The sequence below is a fragment of the Grampus griseus genome (assembly GCF_964374135.1).
Source record: "Grampus griseus genome assembly, chromosome: 9".
Lineage (NCBI taxonomy): Eukaryota > Metazoa > Chordata > Mammalia > Artiodactyla > Delphinidae > Grampus > Grampus griseus.
This window is the reverse complement of record NC_139003.1, coordinates 32,591,289-32,610,776: the sequence shown is the minus strand read 5'-3', so window position 1 is coordinate 32,610,776 and position 19,488 is coordinate 32,591,289. Positions and strand designations below refer to the sequence as shown.

General features: G+C 33.8%; 1 protein-coding gene across 1 annotated transcript in view; it reads left to right on the top strand.

Moving 5' to 3' along the window:
* The window catches only part of CAPZA2 (capping actin protein of muscle Z-line subunit alpha 2), a 56,405-nt gene extending 41,145 nt beyond the window's left edge, over window positions 1–15,260 (top strand). Inside the window, exons 5-10 of the mRNA XM_082661741.1 lie at window positions 3,158–3,364; window positions 4,833–4,912; window positions 8,137–8,215; window positions 10,311–10,382; window positions 13,554–13,616; window positions 14,326–15,260. Of these exons, the coding sequence (XP_082517867.1) occupies window positions 3,158–3,364; window positions 4,833–4,912; window positions 8,137–8,215; window positions 10,311–10,382; window positions 13,554–13,616; window positions 14,326–14,466 (642 nt within the window). The 3' untranslated portion in view covers window positions 14,467–15,260. The remainder of the gene's footprint in view (window positions 1–3,157; window positions 3,365–4,832; window positions 4,913–8,136; window positions 8,216–10,310; window positions 10,383–13,553; window positions 13,617–14,325) is intronic.
* The last annotated feature ends 4,228 nt before the right edge of the window (window positions 15,261–19,488 follow it).

Sequence of the window (19,488 nt, the reverse complement as noted above, 5' to 3'; positions counted from 1 at the left end):
TAAAATGTCGGATAGCTCTCAAACTCATTTTATGAACCTACTGTAATTTTAATACTTAAACCTAATAAATACAAAACAAAAAAAGCAAACTATACTAATCTCACATATGACTATAGATTTTAAAACTTTAAACAGATATTAACAAACAGAATCCAGAAATATATCAAAAGAATAATATGCCAAGACTAAATAGAGTTTATTACAGGAATGCAGGAGTGGTTCCATGTAAGGCAATATATTGCTCTTATCGCTTAATCAACAAATAAAGAGAAAAACCTTATGATACATCAATAGACAGTGAAAAGGGATTTGAAAACTCCAGCAGCTAATCCTCATTACAAAAACCCTAAGTAAAATAGGGATAGAAGAAAACCTCTTAAATATAATATACTGTTTAACGAAAAACAGTAGTAAATATCAAACTGTAAACACTAATATAATTTTAGTTAACATAATTAGCCAGGTATGTCAACTTATCACCATTATTATTTATCATAAATGGAAGTATAGCAAATAAGACAAGAGAATGAGAACTCTTAAAGCTTTGGAAAAGAACAGAAAACTCTTAGGTGACATGATTTATATATTTAGAAATAGTGAGAAACTCCCATAAATTAACCTCCCAACCAAAATAACCTATTAGACTTAACAGAATTTTGTGAGATGGCTGAATTTAAGGTAAGTGTACAAAATGCATTAACTTTCCTCTATTGTGGCAAGTAGGGACTTAGACTAGTAGTGGTTGGAGGGGGAGGAGTTTCATTTTAAATAGTGGTAATACTGAACATAAACCTTAACAAGAAATGCATAGGATTGTGAAGAAAATGGTGGTTATCTTGAAACACATAAAACAGGTTCTGAGCAAATGGAAGAGCACACTGAATTCCATTTTGAGGTAGAAAGTTAAATTATTTAAAAACTAAAATATAAATTTAATGCAGTTTGATTAGAATCCTGATAGTTTTTTAATTGGTCAAAATTTTCATAAACTTCATATGAAAAACATGCTTGACGAAACACAAGAAAATGTAAGAGTGGTGAGAGACAATTGCATTGCTAGATAGCAGAAGGTGCTTTACAACCAATGTAAAGTCAAATCAGCGTGGTATTGTGTAGACAAGTAGATCAATAGAGCAGCATATCAAGCCAGAATTTAGTCCCAAAATATATGAATATTTTTATACATGATAAGGTTATAATTTAGACAGACATATAATAAAGGGTATTGGTACCACTGGTTTCTATCAACTACATATGCCACATAGTTAAACCAGTCCTCTGTCTTACAATATATAGAAATAAATTTCAGGTGGATTAAAAATTTGTAAAATGACTAGAATTTTAGGAGAAAAGAGTCTACATGTATAATTAAGGGCAGAGGAAACCATCTTAAATAAGACTGGAAACCCAGAAACTATAAAAGAAAAGATGGACATTTTGCTACATATCAATTATTTTAACTGTAGAATAAAACAAATACCTCAAATAAAGGACTCTTATAAATTAGTAAGAAAAAAACCCACCCACATGAAAAATATTAAAAAATATTTGCTCACAGAAAATGGCCCACAAACTTGGAGATATTTAGACCTGTGAGCGAGAGAAATATAATTAAAGTAATGAGATATATTTTATACTCATCAGACTGAAAAAAGAGCTGTATACCTGTTGATGGTGATAATTTGAAGGGAAGCATCTCATATATTGTTTGCAGAAATGTAGATTGTCACAGCCATTTCTGGAAAGCAGTCTAATTATGTATTAAAAATTAAAAATATACAAACCCTTTACCTACTGTCCTCATTGCTGAGAATCTATCTAAGAAAAATAGAAGCATCCAGTGGAAATAGAAACATTAGTATGTTAGAATATATGTACAATAATACTTTAACATTTTTAATGTGCCTGTCCCTCCTCCCAAAAAGAGAACAGCCTGGAAATAAAGAGATGGTCCAACAGTAGTGGAATGGCAGAATAAATTGTTATACCCACATCATGGGATAGTATGCAACCATGAAAAAGAATGATGAGAGGTTTACCAGTTGACTCTGAAGGATTTCTATAAAGTGTTGATGTTGAAAAAAACCAGATGCAGAAAAATATGTGTGCATTTTCGTTCCATTCTTGTAGAACAGTGGCCAATAAAAACCCCTGGATTTGTGTGTATGTATATATAGATGTGTATGTATTTATCTGTGTAGGATAATATGACTGAAAAAAATTCAGAAGGGTACATCCTGTGTTTGCATAATTTACATCAAAGGGATGGGGGAGTCCTGACATAGGTATAGAGTCAAAGATTGGGAGAGTCGCATGGGAAGGAAAAAGAGTGAAATTTTTTAAAAGAAAGCACAGAACGTCAAATTTATGCGTGTATAATTTAAATGCACATAAATGAAGAAATTACATTTGTTAAAATTTGGAAGTCAGTTGAAAACAACTGTCAGTGATTATCTTAATAAAAACAAGCAGCAGGCACTTAACAGTAGATGAGATTGTGGGCCCAGCAGTAATGTAGGACACACTGAAGAGGATTCTAAGTGGATTAAAAACATACCCTTGGGGCTTCCCTGGTGGCGCAGTGGTTGGGAGCCTGCCTGCCAGTGCAGGGGACACGGGTTCGTGCCCCGGACCGGGAGGATCCCACGTGCCGCGGAGCGGCTGGGCCCATGGGCCATGGCCGCTGGGCCTGCGCGTCCGGAGCCTGTGCTCCGCAACGGGAGAGGCCACAGCGGTGAGAGGCCCGCGTACAGCAAAAAAAAACAAAACAAAACATTCACTTGTAACCATTCTCAATGAAGGTTATTACCAGTTCCTTAGTTTTGAGGAACTGGAGACTGTCCATAGTTCTCAAAAACAAAACAAAACCTGACTCCAGTAGGGTATTAGACAATGGATTTTTTTTCCCCCACCAGGTAGCTGGATGTTATATTGGGAGAAAATCAGATCCACTGATCTGAGCTGCATGAGAGCAGCCTCATTGTCTTTATAGTCTACTCATTTGAAGTATTATACTTGGGCCATATAGTTAAACCAGTTGCTTGGAATAGAATTATTTTATAGTTTTAAGGAAAAAGTTCAAGTGAATGTATAATATATCAGTATTTAAATGCTATTTTAAATATTTTTTTTTCCAAAATTCATTGCATCATTGAAGGTATTGATTACAGAACATGGTGACCTGGGAAATGGAAAGTTTTTGGATCCAAAAAACAGAATCTGTTTCAAATTTGATCACTTAAGAAAGGAAGCAACTGATCCAAGACCATACGAAGCAGAAAATGCAATTGAATCTTGGAGAACTTCAGTAGAAGCTGCTCTGCGAGCTTATGTAAAAGAACATTATCCAAATGGGGTCTGCACTGTAAGTTATCCAGTGTGCACTTTTTTCTTTTGTATTATGTAAATATGACAGTGATTTTGTGATATCTTGAAATTTATAGTAACTTACAGAATGGACATTTTATAATTTAATATTCCTTTTTTTTGAAGTAAATATTTCTAAGAATGTTTACTATTTTTTTCAAGAAACTTTAAATAGTAAATGTATTATGATAGTCAAAAATGGAAAAATTGTTGTACCTTGAATTAAATCCAAGTAGTAATTCTCATACATTGATTTGAGGAACATGATATGATGAGATTCTTTAATGTCATGTTCATGACTCGTCTCCCTAAGTTTACATCAAACTTTTTTTCATTAAATTACAAAACCTTAGAACAAATAAAATTATTTGGAAGTGAACTCTTGTCCTCGTGTGTTTTATAATCAAATTTCTTAAGGTTTTAAATGTGGTTCTTTCATAGGTTTAACCTATTTTTTATTTTCAGGATAAAATATGATAGAAAGTATGAGTACTTTTTTTTTCTTTCATAGCCTATGCCTAGCTATGCTTTTTAGTCCCCCACATTTGTGTTTCTGTGATCTTCTCCATAGCCAGTGATCTTTTGAAATGCAAATCAGATCATGAAATCTCCTGCTTGAAATTGTTCAAAGATTTCGTGTTGCACTTAGGATAGAGTCCAGGCTTCTGAACGTGGTTTTCAAGGCCCTGTGAACCTGGCCTCTACCTACCTCTCCAGCCTAAGATGACCATACATCCTGGTTTATACCTGCTGTCCCAATATAATTATTAGTATTACCAATAGCCACCTCATTTCACTCAGAAGATTCCTGGTTAGGACAAAAATTCATATGGTCGCCTTAAGTATCTAGCTCTCAATAATTATTTGAGAAGTATAGCAACATAACCTAAAATACCTTACAGGTTCTTTGAATTATAACCGTGTTGATTAGGATTATTTTGGAAGAATACCTCAAGAATAAGGTGGTGAGGTTGAGTTAGAGGGTCCTTACCTGTTCCCAGGGGATCGAAAGACAAATTATTCATTACTTTCTTAAAGCAGTTGGCAAGAGGTGAAATAACATCACCATACCATTGCAGGCATTCTCTTAGTGAACTTTCTTAGTTTTAAGTAAATTAACTTCCTCACTTCTATCTCACTACTTTTTTATTTTAAATGTCTAGAGAAATGGCAACCCCTGAGATTGTGGGATGTTTATGCATATTTTGAGAGTACAGTTATTTTTTTCCAATAAATTGTAGTTCATTAATTGTAAGCTATTTTATGATTCACTAAGAATCTGTGATTAGGTGTACATATTTAAGTATTTGTTTCTCTAGCTACTGTATTCGAATGATGACCTACTTTGTATTCTTTTATATGTTCTTGCCAAAATGCTGTACAATTTTCAGTATTTTATAGATGTTTAAAGTTGGACATTCTGTGGCCCTGAATTCACTCTTGTGTTTATTTTCTTTACCAACAAGGTATATGGTAAAAAAATAGATGGACAGCAGACCATTATTGCATGCATAGAAAGCCATCAGTTTCAAGCAAAAAACTTTTGGTAAGTTAAAATTTTGTGTATTGGGGAATTTTGATACTGCTTATTCTCTTTGTAGTTCTTTATTGATTGGGCCTATACCTTGTTTCTGTATGATTGACTAAGAACAATATACTATAAAACTTCAGCCTTTTTATATAAGAAAAATATCTGTTCCATAATCAACCTGATCTTTCAAAGGTGACAGTAAATCTATTGACACTCAGTGAAAAGAAGGTGGGAGAGCATGGGGTGTTTTTAGACTAGCAAGCAGCATTCTGAGGGAACACACGTGCCTGTGAGCAGACCAGTTGGCAGGCCCATATGCCCATTCTGTGAAGGGGTTGTTCCTGAATGAGACTTACATGGGGGAGGAAGGCAGAGGTACTTACAAAGTGAAGAATGATCGCGTTTTGGTACGTGAACTTTGGTGACTCTGAAGTAGATGTTTTCGTGTGGATTGCTTTGTGCTTGGTTGGCCAATGTGAGGAAGTAATGACATGTTTTGTCCAGCGAGGCAAATTACAGTCATGCCTTACAATTTTTGTACAAATCATTTGATTATCCCTTGTAAAAGTCCAGCTCCCCAAAGCACTGATTAGCACTTTAACAAGTTGTTGGGCCTTTTTATTCTTAGACAAGACTATTTCTGAGATATCTTTAACAAGTTGTTGGACCTTTAACAAGTTGTTGGGCCTTTTTATTCTTAGACAAGACTATTTCTGAGATATCTTTAACAAGTTGTTGGACCTTTAACAAGTTGTTGGGCCTTTTTATTCTTAGACAAGACTATTTATGAGATATCTCCTGTTATAAAATTCTGAGGCTCTCCAAGACTATAAGTTCAGAATTGAATGAAATCTTTACTTTTATCCTCCCTTTTTGATAATACATTCTAAGGCCATCAGAGTAAGTATGGTCATAGTGTTTACCTTTTAAGTATATTAGTCTTTGACTTGTTAGCCGAGTTGGTTGGTGGTGCTGTTAAGGGTAGAGTAGCAGGTATCAGTAACCCCTGTGGACCACTTTGGTCTATGGCCCAAGGTTGCTCCACTACTTAACCATCACAGGAATAAAGGCAGGTTACAGGAACTTTTGGAGGAAAGAGATCCATTATCACTGAAGGAAAATAAATTCTATTTGTAAACATAGGCCTTAATGACAAGCTGCAGTTTCCTAAATATTCTGTTGTATTAACTTACTTGTATGGCCTTGATATAGATGTAGTTTCTCCATTTTTGGCCTAAAAACTTGTAGCATTAATTTGCCAGTATCCTAAGAAATAAGTCTTCACAAAATTGCTATTAATTTGTGCTGTTTGTGCCAGGATATATATAATAAAATCAATTTTGTTGGGATTGAACTCGTTACTAAGTTTTAGTTTAAAATATATAAATATATATATATAAAATAAAATAGTAAATTTACTAGTTTTCAGAAATACAGTTTGAGTGTTAGCATATATAAAATGAAAATGAAAATGATGTCCTTGAATTTTCTGTTTCACTTCACATATCTGAATTTTTTTTTGTAAACTACCACTATGAACATTATATCATTGAGGCTAAAAATCACTTACACTTTTTGGAAAAGATAATTTTTTATGACATTCCAAAGTGCTAGACATCACATATCACAATAACCTCAGTAAAATCTAAATATTTTGGTACAAGGAAATTACTTCAGTTCACCTCAAATGCAGATAGCATAAAAATCACAAGATTCTAGTCATGGTCATTTTTTAGATTTCACTAGGGACATTCTTTTCTTGGTCTCTGCTGTTTCCCTAACATCTAGCAGTATTGAGGGCTTAATAAATGTTTGTTGAATAAATACACATTTCTAATTAAAGCATTAATAGAAGAGAAGGGAAGAATGTAATTAAAGGCTAGGACATCTTGACTGTTTACTCCATTGATGAAAGAAAGGGTACTGTCTATGCAGTGCAGTTTACTATTACTATATAGTAATGCCTTTGGAAGGATCTTTTGAAATAGTTCTCAAATTGGTATGATTACTTGATTTGGAATTCCTTTTTTCTTTTTTTTTTTAATTTTCACGATCAGTGGTGATATATGTATGTTGTCATTATAAATGAGAAATGTGTGTGGTTAGAACTCACTAGTGCTTGATAGTAATACCTAAATAAAAGGAATAACTTCTTTTGGAATCATGAAATAAAAATGAATAGATCTAAGTTCTTTTTCCAGTCAAGCTTCAATGGATAATTTTGGCTAAGTCACTCAAAATCAAAACATGTTATAAAATTATCTTTTATTTTGTAGAACATATACATTATTCTAATAATAGTACTTTTCAAATGATAAGTGTTAACTTTAGGTATGAGAGTGCTATCATTCTGCAGGTTTTTGTGATTGGGCAGACTGCAAGAATATTGAAGGGAACCCAGAAATAATTCTGTAGCAAAGCCAGTATAGTGATCCATTAGCTCTGTGACTGTTTTAGAAATATATACTGTTTTAAAAAAAACAGGTATAAGTTTACATATCAGAATATGTCTTTAGTATGCAAAAGAGCAAATAGAGGTCAGAAGAAAAGGAGTTGCTATGAAAAGGCTGTCAGGAAAAAATTAGGATAAAATTAATTATCTAGGAGACAAAAATGAATAACATGCCTGTTGCTTGTTTGTAATGTCACAGTTTCTTACGATTAATCTGTATCAATTTTATACCAAAACTCATTTTGGGATCTAGGAGGAGGATGTATGTGCCTTTTATGTGGAAACTTTAAGTCTAAAATTGGAAAAGGGAAAAAAATCTGATGCTTATAACCCTTTAAAGCCCTTCTCTTTCCAGATATCAAAATCTCCTTAAGAATATTGCATTACTATCTATTCTTTTAAAACTACGGGACTTTGTATCATTCACTGGATGGTAAACTTGTGAAAGCCCCTGGTAATCTGAACATTTATTCAGTTTTTTCTTAATTAAAGCGTAAGTCAGAAAACTGATGTAGTTTTGAACTGTATTTTAAGCCTTAACTTTAGAGTTCTGAGGTTGCATCCATTATATAGGTCATTTTTTATCAGCAGGATGAAGATTAAATGTAGCTCATAACTGAACGTAACCTCTTGATTCTTTTGAATATTTCAGGGATTAAAAAAAAGAATGTCCAGCATCCATTCCCCACACTCTCTCATACTGTAGCGTGAAATTTAAATCTAGAACTTAAAATTTATGCAAATTATTTTCCCTACCTTATTTATAGCTGCTGTTTTTATTTTTAAGGAATGGTCGTTGGAGGTCAGAGTGGAAGTTTACAATCACTCCTTCAACCACTCAGGTGGTTGGCATCTTGAAAATTCAGGTATGAAATAAAAAGAATTTGCTGATCTCTAGATGATTCTGAGCATAGAAGCAGCTAATTCATATGTTTACATTTTCATAGTACTCAATAACTGTTTCTTTTCCAGGTCTTTGTTTTGAGGTAATGGGAAAAACAAGTAGTGCTGATTTCATCTTTTAAATAACCTTGCAGTTCATTTCCTAGTCATCAGAAATCTGCAAGGATAGCTGACAGATTCTAAAAACACAGCTAAAATTAGATGCTGCCATTTGGTCTGCTCTTCATACAATTTGTTCATCCAAGCATCTTCTGAGTTTGAGTTGTGCTGTTCTCTGTCTTTTGAATTGGAGTGGAGTTGAGTGAGGTATAATATTAATATATGTGTGTGTATAGATGTATAAGTATATATATATGTTAACACATGTACATACTACATATATCTTAAGTATCTTCTGTACTCATATTTGGCTTCTTATATGAAACCCACTAGAATTGACTCAGTGTAAGCTCAAATGTTTCTATAGAAGAAATTTGATAACTAAGAGGATTTAAATATGAATATTACTAAATAAGTTAAAGAAGAATACTGACTAATTTCTTTGTATCTTGGATCACTTATTTATTCAATACATTTGTTGCTTAACTATCATGAAAGGTATTATGCTAAGAGCCATAAAGGAATAAAAATGAATCAGATGCACTGCTCTATCATTTGACTCCAGTATACATTATTTCTAGTCTTTTATCCTATTACTTGTATGTCTTGGTGTGGCTATCGTTTAGGGACTAGAAAATAGAGGTTATGAGCATGGATTCTGAAACCAGACTGCCTGAGTTTGAATCCCAGCTCTGCCAGTTATTAGCTGTATGACATCAGGAAGTCATTTAAGCTCTTTCTGTTTCCTTATCAGCTAAAAAAAAGAAAACAGCAACAATGAAATAGCTCATGCAATTTTTTGAAGATGAGTTAATATGGGCAAAATGATTATAACAGAGCCAGACATAAAGTGCTTATTGAATGGTAGCCATTATTGTTGACATTATTTTTTCCTTCAGTTAGGCCTCTAGCTCTCATCTGGATGATTTCTGAGATGTGAGATGTGCCCCTGTTGGGCCAGAGCTTGTTGAGAGCCAGGATTGGCTGGTTCTATCTTCAGCACTTGGCATGATGCCTGGTTTATAATGGTTACTTTATTTTGTTGATTGGTTGGACCCTTTGCCATCTCCTAATCCACTTTTTTACATTGCCATCAAGAAAGGTGATTTTTAAAAATTTAAATCTGGATATGTTACTTGCCACTTGAGACCATTTTAGTGGTACACTCACCTACTAGATAGTCCAGACATATTTGCATGGCATAGAAGGCCCAGGGTTGACTCGTCACCTACCTGTATATTCCGCCAGCTGTCCACAGCTCCTACTCCCCAAACTCGCACACATTCCAGTCCTAAGTGCCTGCAGGCCTTTCCTAAAGTATGCTCTTCTCTACTAAGCTCAGTTTCCTCACCTTCCCTAGTTTGTTAAGCTCATTTTACTAAGCCCAAGTACAGTGTTACCTCTTTTCTGAAGTCCTTTATGTCTCAGAGAGAGTCTGGAGTATTGCTAATGTACTTTGTACGTACCTCTTACTGTGTTGTGTTGAAATATGAGGTCAGGGGCTGTCTTTTTAAAAGCTTTGTGTCTCTAGAACTTCCTGTAGTAGCAGTCATATATAGTAATCACTCAGTTAATGTTTATTGAATAAATTCATGTCTTTGAATTTGAGGAATTAAATGGTTGGTGGAAATACACAAAACAAGAGTGGTGTTGGGAGATAATACTGTGAGTTTGATTTTGGAAATCTTGAGTTTAGATACCAGTAGAACATCTATGAGGTAGAAATGTGCAGCAGTCCAGTCAATGGAGGGCTTGCCTGAGTAACTGCAGGAACTGCTACCTAGTTCCTCGCTAGCCTAAGGGCAGGAAGAGGCTCGCTGGAGTTTAAGGTCAGGAGCTCAGCAGAGAAGACTAGGTTAGAGCTGAAATCGGTAGTCATCTGCATTGATGTGATTGTTGAAGCCATGAGGATCTTGATAACTCCTGTAATATGGTTTCTGTAATTTCTTTTTCTAATAGGTTCATTATTATGAAGATGGTAATGTTCAGCTAGTGAGTCATAAAGATATACAAGATTCCCTAACAGTGTCTGTAAGTAATTAATTCCAAAATAAAATTTAAACAACCTAATACTTCTATACAACTAGAGTGGTTTTGGAATTAACATTTTAAGTAGTATTTCTGCTTCAGATTAAAGTGTTTTCAGATAGATTAAAGATGGTAAGTAATTGGAAATTGGTACCTAACTTTTTTTTTAGCAGCTTTATTTAAAGAGATACAATTCACATACCATTCAGTTCACCCATTTAAAGTATAAATTTTTTTTAAAATTATTATATTAATAGGGTTGTACAACAGTCACCACAATGTAATTTAGAACATTTTCATCCTCCAAAAACCCTGTATCCATTAGCAGTCGTTCCCCGTTCCCTCCCACCAGCCCTTCCCCCAAACCCCTCTCAGCCCTAGGCAACCATGAATCTACTTTCTGACTCTGGATTTTCCTGTTCTGGACATTTTATATAAATGGAATCCTACGATATGTGATTTTTTGCGACAGGCTTTTTTCACCTAGCATAATATTTTCAAGGTTCATCCATGTTAGAGCATGTGTCAGTACTTCATTCCTTTTTGTAGCCAAATAATAATCCATATACCACATTCTATTTATATATTTATCAGTTGATGGACATTTGTGTTTTCTACTTTTTGCTGCTGTGAACCTTTGTGTATACTGTTTTTTTGTGTAGACATTGTTTTAATTTCTCTTTGATGTATACATAGCAGTGGCATTGCTGGGTTGTATGGTAGTTCTTTGTTTAACCTTTTGAAGAACTGCCAGACTGCTTCCAAAGTTGCTGCACTATTTTTACATTCCCATCAGTTGTATATAAGGTTTCCAGTTTTTCCACATCCTCACCAAAGCTTATTTCTGCCCTTTTATTATAGCCATCCTAGTTGGTATTAATTCTATCTTTTTTAAAAAAATTAATTAATTTATTTTTGGCTGCATTTTTGGTTCTTCGTTGCTGTGCGCGGCTTTCTCTAGTTGCAGCAAGCAGGGGCTACTCTTCGTTGCGGTGTGCAGGCTTCTCATTGCTGTGGCTTCTCTTGTTTCGGAGCTTGGTCTCTAGGCACATGGGCTTCACTAGTTGTGGCACGCAGGCTCAGTAGTTGTGGCTCGTGGGCTCTAGAGTGCAGGCTCAGTAGTTATGGCGTAAGGGCTTAGTTGCTCCACAGCATGTGGGATCTTCCTGGACCAGGGCTTGAACCCATGTCCCCTGCATCGGCAGGCGGATTCTTAACCACTGTGCCACCAGGGAAGCCCCTGTTAATTGCATCTTATTGTGATTTTTATTTGTATTTTCCTGATGGATAATGATATTGAGCATCTTTTTGTGTATTTGTTGGCCGTTTGAATAGCTTCTTTGGAAAAATGTCTTTTCAGATCCTTTGTCTATTTCTTAATTGGACTTGTGTTTTTATTGTTGTTGTAATTGTTGCTTATGTATTCTGATAGAAGTCCTGTATCAGATATATGATTTACAAATATTTTCTCCCATTCTGTGTGTCTTTTCACTTTCTTGGTGGTATCATTTGCAAAACAGAAGATACCAGTTTTGATGTGGTCCAGTTTATTTTTTCTTTTGTAACTTATGCTTTTGGAATATTAATAGAAACCATTGCTTAACCCAAGATCGTGAAGATTTACTCCAGTGTTTTCTTCTACGAATTTTATAGTTTTAGCTTTTAAATTTACATCTGTGCTCCTGTACTTAACTTTTAAACCCTATTGTATTTTTTTTCTCTATTTGGAGTATGATTTAATGAAGTTTTTCTGAAGTTCAGCTTTCAAATTCTGGAAATTTTGAACTTGGTTTTTTTTCCCTGCAGAGGTCTTTTCACACATTCTTTTCATTGAACATGCAACTATTTCTTTGCAGAATTTTTTTGTCCCAAAGATATTATAATATGTTAACAGTGACATTTCTGATAAACATTTGTTTATCAAATGTGTTGTATACCTAAAAGCATTAGTATATTATAAACATCAACTGCTAATATTTAAAATTAGCTAACTTACAAATATTTTTAAAACTTTATTTTTAATTTAAGAAAGCATTTGATTTAATGTTAAGAAACATGTGTGAGTGTGTTAGGCCAGATGCTACCTGAAAAGAAATGAAAGCTGTGGGATTTTTGGATTTTCTTTTCTTTTTTTTTTGCTTTTTCTTTTGGTTTTTTTCAAGTTTTCATTAGCACTTAGGTGATTTCTGCTTTCTTGCTAAGTAGTGTTCTTCTTGCAAAATTGCCAGGAAAGATAATTACTAATGCCTGGTCTCCACTCAATATAGTTCTATATCGTGAGTATATATGTAATATTATTTGTGTAACAAGATACTTAGTATTCTTTGAGGAGTTTGACATTGAGTAAAGAGTCTTCCTAAGAGAGATTTGTCTACAAAATTATAGACTGTGGAGTTGTGAGATCTCGTCATAGTAATTAAACTTGACTAATACGCCAATTTGTACTGAGTGTTTTAGGAATTACCTTTTCACTTTATCTTAGAGGATTTTCATTGTTGTTTTACTATTTTTGGATAGAAAAAATGTACCCATTATATAAATACATATGTAAATATATATAAATAATATACGTAAAGTAAGGTGTTAGATAATTTTACGTCAACAATTGTTAACTTTTAGTGTTAGGAAAGAAGCAAAGAAATGCATTATATCGGAATAAAATTCCAATATAAAATTTTTAAAAAAATTTTTTCCAGAAAATATTTAAACACTAAAAAATGCACCTTAAACTTTAAAATATGCTTTTTCTAATTGGTAATATTTTTTAAATGTATCATTATGGTGGTAAATATTGTTCAGTAAATATTTAGCAATATAGTCATTAACTAGAAATCTGTGACTAACATCTTACCCGTAAAGATTTTTGAAATGCTGTTAAGTGTTATAATTGAATTTTTCATCAACATGTACTATTAAGATTTTGCTTTCCTTAACCAGGGAAACACTAAAGCCATGCTCATTCTGTAGACTTTTAAAACATTTTTGCCTAGTTCCCCTTGAATTTAGAATAATTGATCTTACAATATTTTCCCTTTGTCATAATATCCATCTGTGTTATTTATTAAATTATAAGAAATCATTAACCATACATCTATTGACATACCTATTTAAAAGTAATAGTGGTGTAGTTTTAAATTACTATTTTATTTACTTTTGATTTTGTTTTTCATTCAGAATGAGGTGCAAACGGCAAAAGAATTTATAAAGATTGTAGAGGCTGCAGAAAATGAATACCAGGTATGATTTTCAAAAATATTGTATAATCTATATTTGCTTGTAAATAATGGCACTGAAATTTTAATTTCAGTCATAAGCCTGAATTTTTTCATTGTTTCACTATAATAAGATACAGTCTTTTTTGTGTGTGTTTTGTTTGTTTTAGTTCAAGGGCAAACTTGTGAAAATGTAGCTAAAACTCAGTTTCAGCTAACTGTAATTTCTGAGTATTGGTCAAAATAGGCCAAGATTTTAAATGGTTATTTTGTTTCTGATTGGAAATTCTACTTTAGGAGGTATTTCCCAAAGCATTTGGATTATATGTGATCTCCTTAGATCATATTTCATTTTGTACTCTTATACATTCTTTACCTGCTTCTAAATTGCACTCTTGAATTTAAGCATTTAATTTGTGTATTGGACACGATTCCACTCCTTGCAAACAGTAATTTGTGAAATTGTTCTGAGAGAAATAGATCCAAAATGAGGACACACAGATAGTAAATATAATTCATAATTTCATTTTATTAAATTTAATGATTCAAAATGATTATAAGCTTTTAGCTGCTTTTATAAATAGCTTTTAAAACCATATTGGGGTTTTTATTTGGCTTTTTAAAAACAGTGAAACAGACTGCTTAAACAAAGATGTTTCCTAAAACATCTGTGTGTTTTATACATTGTTCTGTTCCTTTTATTTCTTTAAACTTTTAACTACTGTTTTTCATAGACTGCCATCAGTGAGAATTATCAGACAATGTCGGACACTACTTTCAAAGCCTTACGTCGACAGTTGCCAGTTACACGCACTAAGATTGATTGGAACAAGATCCTTAGCTACAAGATTGGCAAAGAGATGCAGAATGCATAAGATGAACATTGCATGACCGGATCATTTTAGTGTCTTTGCGTTTTAAAAAAAATCATTGCAAAAGTATTCAGAACTGTCAAGCTACCCAGTCAGATGGGCTGTTGCCATTTAAAATCACTGTAATTAATTAGTTTGGTTAGAGCACAGAGCTTAGCTAATCAACCATTATTTTTTATTTCTTTTGTTCAAAGAAGATTGAAAATCAGTTTAGTTTAAATGTCTTTTACTTTCTTTTATGCCTTTCTTTCTTACAATGAAGACATGATTCCTCTAGTTTAATGTCAGAAGTTTTTTGAAGTGTTTCAAAAATATTTTACTTACCGTAACCCTAAAATTATTGTCTTTTGGTTTATGAAGTGGGTAACTTTTGATATATGCCCAGTTCTTTTTAATGGGGTCAATAATGGACATTCTAGTTTAAGGTGGTTGATGGATTTAGCCATATATGCTGCTAAAGAAATTGTCTGCCTTTTCCCCCTTACCTCCTTCATTTATGTAAGATTGAGATTAGAGGGAAAGCATTTTCTATATCAATTGTGTTTAAACCTTTCAAGAAGGTTATTTAGCTAGCTTAGTGTTTAACTAAACTTTTTTTAAAAAAGACCAAGGTCTAATGCTGTTTTGAGATTCTGAATTAAATGAAAATACTTATTTCAGAAATGCATTTAATGCTTTTTTCTTGTGACAGTTATGCAAATTAGCTTGGATTCCATATGTCCCTGAGTTATTTTTATCATAAAGCCACAAATGTATTATAACAAGGCAAATTGTAATATATATAATCCTGAACTCATGACCATGTCTCAGTTTATTTTTTTCTTGGATTGAAAAGTACTAAAATTCAATGTGACATTAAAATGAAATGAGAACATTTCATTTTATACTATTTATTTGAGTATAAAAATCACTTACCAGTGAATCATATATACTATTTTAAAATACTTTCTTTGGATATTTGTGATTCTTAACTGGTTGTAAATTAGAAAAGTTGGGAGTACGTGTGGTGTGCAGTTAAGTCTAAATTTTTCCATCTTCCTATGCATCATAAGCATGTTTGTAATATTTTAAAAAATACATTTACTGATGGTACAGGAATTTCAAGCCTGTGATGAATGTTAGTATTTACTATAGGGAGGGTGGATTTGTGGTTTCATTCAGTTGAGTATTGCTTATTATACTCCAGTGGAATCCTTTCCTCACATACTCCTGCGGATGTCTGGGCCTGGAAGTGTTTTTTTAAAAAACACCACTTTTATTTTGTACAGTAAAATATTTCATTAGCTTGAATTGTATAGATTTTAAAAATTCTCTCAATGAAAGCATGTTGTTTAATTTCTTCTTAAAACTCACAGTTGGGCTTTGAAAGCATTGAGAATATAATATGAAATTATGACATTTTTGGTTAAATCATTTTTTCTAGTTTTAAAATACAAGTTTTGTCATATTGAGATTCCGGAAGAAAATGAATTAGCAGTGTTAATTATTCTCTTTTTTAAAACACATTTTCAAAGGTCTGATAATGATTCTGAACTAAACACTAGGTGAATCTTTAATTGATTAGCTTAATCGTGTCAACTAGGCTATCATGGGATTATATCCCCTGAAGGTCAATCACTTTGGCTCTGTTTTATGACCTAGAATGCTATTGTAAAAATACATGTAATTGTTTTTATTTTATTTTTTATTAATTTTATTATTTTTTTATACAGCAGGTTCTTATTAGTTATCTGTTTTATACATATTAGTGTATATATGTCAGTCACAATCTCCCAATTCATCCCACCCCCCAACTTGGTGTCCATACGTTTGTTCTCTTATGTAATTGTTTTTAAGGTGATGTGCATGTAAAAGGTCATATTTATCAAAATAATTTAGAGTACAGTCTGAAATAATGGTTGTGCTATAGACTTCGTCTTCTATAGTCTAAGAATAGCATTTTATTAAAGTGGAAGAAGATTAGAAACACAAAGTATCCTGAAACTCAGGGATGTCTTTTTAATAGGAGTCATAATGTCTACTGTGTTGAATAGGCCAAAGTGTGGAGATAAAGGCAAAATTAGAACAAAATTAGGAGGCTGCTGCAGGAATCCGGTGGAGAGAGAAAGCTGGCTTGGCCTGTGGTGGTAGCTGTAGGCTGTAGAGGTAGTGATATCTGGATATATGTTAACGATAAAAGCAAGTGTATTTGCCAGGATTGGTTGTGGAATGTGAGGGATGTCAAGGACATTGTGGGGGTTGAGAAATTGGGGAAGATTCAGGGTTGGGGAGGCCTGGGAACTTGGTTTTCAAGGGGGAAATATCATGTAGCAGTTAGATACTGGAGATAGGAGATAGAGGAGTGCTCTGGACCAGAAGAATGGGAGAGCAGACAGACCTGGGAAACATACTTTGATAGCCAGGCAAAATGAAGGACTACTCAAAGTTAGTGATAATCTAATGAGACCACTAAGTATGACTGAATGTTTTTCTTCAGCCATGTAAGACTGCGTGAGTGCAGGCACAGAGTAGGTGAATTGGATTTAACCAAGGTTGTGGTTTTACCAAGTGAGTCTGACTGCCCCCATGAAGAGGGGCAGGGTTTTAATGATAACCTGGAAACTTCAGCTAGGTAAGCGGGGAAGTGCGGACATGAGAGGAGAGGAGGGATAGTGAAAATGTGGCACCATCAATGTATTACAGGTATGTTTAGAAGGAATGACCTGGAAATGTAGGAGGTAGGGGTTAGAGTGATATGCTTAAAATTGAGAATTTGAGGAGTTAGACTTACCTGTCTTGACAAGTATGATCAAGGGGGTGACTGGCTGAGTAAGAGAGGAGAGGAGTTCAGGAGCCATGAAGCCCGGGCTTGCTGTGGATGTTGCAGTCAAGAATTACGATAGAAGTAAATGTTCTGACGTGATACATTTGACAGGTATTTATGAGGTTTTTCCTCATTTGGGATTTTGGAAACTAAAATGGGGACAGGAGCATTAAAATGGTATCCTGGAAGTTCTGGTTCATTACAAATGTTCTGGGATGGACTTCCCTGGTGGTGCAGTGGTTAAGACTCCAAGATTCCACTGCAGGGGGCATGGGTTCGATCCCTGGTCTGGGAATTAAGATCCTGCATGCTGTTCAGCACGGCCAAAAAAAAAAAAAAGCACTTCCTTTAGGAAAAAAAAATGTTCTTGGAAAGTGAAATTCTTAGGAAAATAATTAAGGACAATTACAGATAATTCTCTAGCATTGGGGTGGCCCTTTTTGTGATTAAAATCATTTTTGACTTTTAATCACACCAGAAACTTCGGGATAATGCAAGATCCTTTGAAAATATCTTCCATACTGATCATCAGTTTACGCTTTTGCCAACTAGTGGTTATAAAATATAAAGGCATATTTTGCCAAACACAGGAGTTTGGTAATGCATGTATGTTATTAAATTTCCTAAGAAGAGGGTGTATTTCTGTTCACTTCTCTATGGAAGATTATTTAAAAGCAGAATCACAATGTACATGCTATTCCTAAGTTGTAGTGTTTTGGGCCTGAAACTGAAAACTTTTCAACAAGACTCTTTGTATAGGCATCTTCAAATTTCACTTTCTGCATATTATGCAAAAGCTTTATTGTAGGATTGGCTAGTAATGCTAGCTATTAGAGAATATGCAAAATATTCACTAATTAAAATAACCAGTTAAACTTTTAAGGCCTAATTGGTATTAGAAATTAATGTCAGGTCATTCAAGATTAATCACACTGTGTTCAGAGGACTGTTCTAGGCATTGTAGAGTCAGGAGAATATAAAATTGTTTCTTAAAGGAGTCTACAAGGTAGTCATGGTACTATAGCAGTGTTTTCTAATTTTTTCACATCATAACCTGTATGGAAAAATGGTGGTAATTTTAAGACAGTCTGGGAGAAACAGATGAGTCTGCTTGCCAGCTGTCCTAGGGTTGAGGGGATCAGAATCTTCATACACCTTGAGCCTATTTAGGAAGGTCTGTAAAATACTTTAAGGTTGTTTACAAGATGCACTTCAAGCCTTACTTAGCAAAGGTAAGTTAAAGGTAAGAAATCCTTCTAAAGGGATGTCAGGCCAAGGAAGTTTTCCTGGAAAGGACGAGTTTAAACTGTACTTCACACTTTTTTTTTGTAAGTATGCATGTAACTGGTAGGCAGGAAATCCTCTTGTATTTCATCGAAGCATCAAAATACAGATAACAGCATATCACTCTCTCTGGTATGTCATAGGTCAAATAGCGTTATCCAGTTGAAAACGAAATCTGACTTTGTTTCTTTCTTTATACATTTCACAGTACAAAATGAAGTCAACACAAAGGGTAAAATTTTAAATGTGTTCTTATAAAACTGGAGTATGACTAATAAGATACTAAAGCATTTTTATCTCTAGTTTTGGTATAATCTAAGAAAACTGTACTAGTTAGTTTAATGTTAGTTGTAACATGTAGTGTTAAAAACTCGATGTTCATTTTTTTTTTTGTAGTGTGACTATCGGAGAACTAACATTGTTTGTCGCAAACTGACTAGAGAGCACATGTGTCACAGATGTCAAACCAGCCTTTCATTCTAATAACATCTTCACTACATGAACTTAAAGCTGTCTGATTAATAGAAGACTGTTAAGGAAACAAAGTTGGTTGGTATGTCTTAGAAGATGATTTCTTCGGGAAATTTGTAGAATGGCCAGCTCTTAAACCAAATAAATATCCAAGGAGTTCTCTTACTAAAAGATACCCCTTAAAGTCTTCTTGACTAAACCACAAAAATCACTGCCTTCCTCCTTGACTTCAAGTTTTGTGCTGCTAACTTGCTAACTTAGTAGAATCTGAACGCTGATGCAGATCTCTTCCAGATTTCTACCTGTAATTGAGGCCTTGCCCCTTGTTTCCCAAAAGACCGCTAAAGAGGAATATCAAGGAGCTACAGGTCTCTTAAGTATAGTAAACACTAAGACTTTAGTTCTTTTAGACTGCGCAAGAAAATACAGATCAGTGTTCAGGACACTGAAAGTATCTCAAATGAGGA